At 38.8% G+C, this 2,631-nt stretch overlaps 1 protein-coding gene across 1 annotated transcript; it reads right to left on the bottom strand.

Annotated features, from left to right (window-relative positions):
- Positions 1 to 1,332, bottom strand: LOC143612468 (uncharacterized). Its single transcript, XM_077086448.1, has 3 exons — positions 642 to 1,332; positions 459 to 591; positions 1 to 241 (listed from the first exon to the last, which is right to left on the bottom strand). The coding sequence occupies exons 1-3, from the start codon at positions 1,330 to 1,332 to the stop codon at positions 1 to 3; spliced, it is 1,065 nt and encodes a 354-aa protein (XP_076942563.1).
- Between the last annotated feature and the right edge of the window lie 1,299 nt (positions 1,333 to 2,631).

The following is a 2,631-nucleotide window of genomic DNA, read 5'->3' as shown; positions in this document are numbered from 1 at the left end:
TCACAAAAAAAAAGATTCAATGGCTTCAAATATATCTCCTTTAATTATGTCCCAAAAATGCTTCACAAACCCGATAGTGAAGCCATCCGGGCCCGGAGATTTATCCGAACCACACGACCAAACAGCGGATTTAATCTCCTCCAATGTCACAGGCGCCTCCAACAACAATCTTTCCGCATCGGAAAGCATACGAAACATTGAACTGCGCGTAATTAACGGAACTGTGCTTCCTTTCTCAAACCTGGAAGAAAAATAATCGAAGAAAGTCTTTTTTACCTGATCCGGGTCATCAACCCAGACCCCCTCTGTTTTTATCCCGGTAATCACCCGTTGCCTTCTTTGTTTATTTAGTAAATTATGAAAAAACATGGAATTTTCGTCACCTAGTTTTGGCCACAAGTTCTTGCATTTTAAAGCCAATTCAGCAGTCATTTGTTTCAATTTTATGTAGCTCATACCGAACTTCATTCCGTCTTAGTAATACCGAATCCGAGCCTTTTCCTTGTTCCATTTCCATCTCACATTTTTCCAAATCAGCTTGAAGTTCAAATTTAGTCTCACTATGGTTCTTTTGAACATGTTTAACCACTCCTTCAGGATGTTTTTTAAACGTTTGAATTTTTCCTTAAGTTTATACATACCCCTACCTTGGATCTCTAATTCCCAAGAATCTTGAACAACTTTATCCAACCCCTCCCAATTTAACCATGAGTTGTAAAATTTAAACGGAACTACACCATAATTTACCTCCTTTTGCTTTAACACAATGGGCCTATGATCTGAAAGCCGCGAGCAAATGATTGTAGCTTCTAAATTTGGGGCCGAATCCAATAAACCTTCTGAAAGCAAAAACCGATCCAGTTTACTAAACTTTTTTCCTGCTGGATCAACTCTAGTAAACTTTAAACCCCCGAGAGGTACGTCCACCACCCTGAGTCGATCAACAAAATCATTGAAGTTTGTTGCATTGCGAGAAGAAAACACTGAACCTAACCTTTCTTCTGGGAACTGAACCAAATTAAAATCGCCAAATAAACAATACATACCTGGATGGTGAGACATAAACGATTCAATTAAACACCACAAATTTTTCTTCTCGTTCTCATCCTGTGGAGCATAAACATTGACCATATAGCATTCAACTTTTAACTTCTTCCACTCACCTTTAACTATCACCATATTATCCATACACAATATTGCATGTTTAGTAAACATCAAAGGATTCCAAACCAACATAATACCGCCTGACTTTCCTTTAGCCGAAGCCACAGCAAAGTCAAATTGAGCATTCCTCCAAACCGAACGAATATGTGAAAGATTCACAGTGGACATTCTAGTTTCCTGAAGGCCTAAAAAATTAATACCTTCTTTATTGCATAACGAAGCAATTCCTCTCCGTTTATCCAGACTCCCAATCCCACAAATATTTAAGGACATAATATTCATTGTAACACCCCGTTCCCACCCATTCCACTGATAAGACTTTTTAGATTCATTTCAGTTCCTTCCATCTTGAGGCCAAATACTTTTCCTAGGTCAATGAATTTAGACATTTCATTAACAAAAGAGAAACCATGTAACTCGCTACCAACTGAAGAGCTTCTTGCCTTACGGCCCCTTATTCTACCACTCCTAGTAGGAGACAAAGATTTACCTTTTTTAACTCTACTTCCGGAATCCGCACTATCAACCGGACGATCCTCGTTCTCTTCTTTCTTATTAAACTTAACTCCACCGAACCCAGGAGGAGCTGAACAAGATGATGTGACAGTATGATTACTAGAACCTGACTCCACCACAAGCGGTGTATCCTTTACAATATCATCGATAAACGTATCCTCCTTTAAAACATCAATTTGCCCTTCTTCCAACATTTCATCCTGTCCCAAAAAATTAATTTGGTCTTGATATGAAACATCATGATTAGACTTTACCCCCTCATCGGCATCTTCCTCGAGAAAGTCGACACTGTCCGTGTGAACCAAACAAGTGTCACCCTCATCATAAGATTCCAAGGAAGGAGACCAGGTTGACAATTCCTTGATCTCAACGACATAGGAGGACGATCCAATGCGGACCGACAATTTCTCCTTTATTTCACCTTTTTAACCGTAGTTCGGATACAAATCCTTCCTACCGCCATGCTCTCATCTCTATCATTATCAAGGAATAAATATTCACCCCATTTGTCTACCACTTTTTTATAAGCTTTCTCTGACCAAGCACACAGTGGCAGACCAGTTAATTCCACCCACACAATTCTCTCTTGAAGGATAAAATCTCTATCAATAGGCTTCAAACAACTAAAGAACATTTTTATTTCATCACACACACAGAACCTATTTTTAGAGTCTAAAGACGGGAATTCTAACAGTACCCAATTCCCTCCCACATATTTTATAACTAATTCCTTGAATCCCTCTTTATCACACAGACCATATAAGTTCTCAAAGAACTTGCACATCAAATACTTTCCCCATTAAACAAGACATTTCATCTTGGAATTGGAGCATGTTATCTTCAACAAGAATTAGTTCCCTCAGTTGCCCTTTATCCCACTTCTCACTACCCGATTCTTTATTGTTGATCGATTTCATCTTTATCAATGGCTGATCAGAAGAGGGGTTTTGT

The sequence above is a fragment of the Bidens hawaiensis genome, unplaced genomic scaffold (genome assembly GCF_021521415.1).
Source record: "Bidens hawaiensis isolate Kalapana, Puna unplaced genomic scaffold, B.hawaiensis_p1.1 tig00034619_1, whole genome shotgun sequence".
Taxonomy (NCBI): Eukaryota; Viridiplantae; Streptophyta; class Magnoliopsida; order Asterales; family Asteraceae; genus Bidens; species Bidens hawaiensis.
Note: the sequence above shows the minus strand (reverse complement) of the source record. Positions and strands in the feature narration are given on the sequence as shown.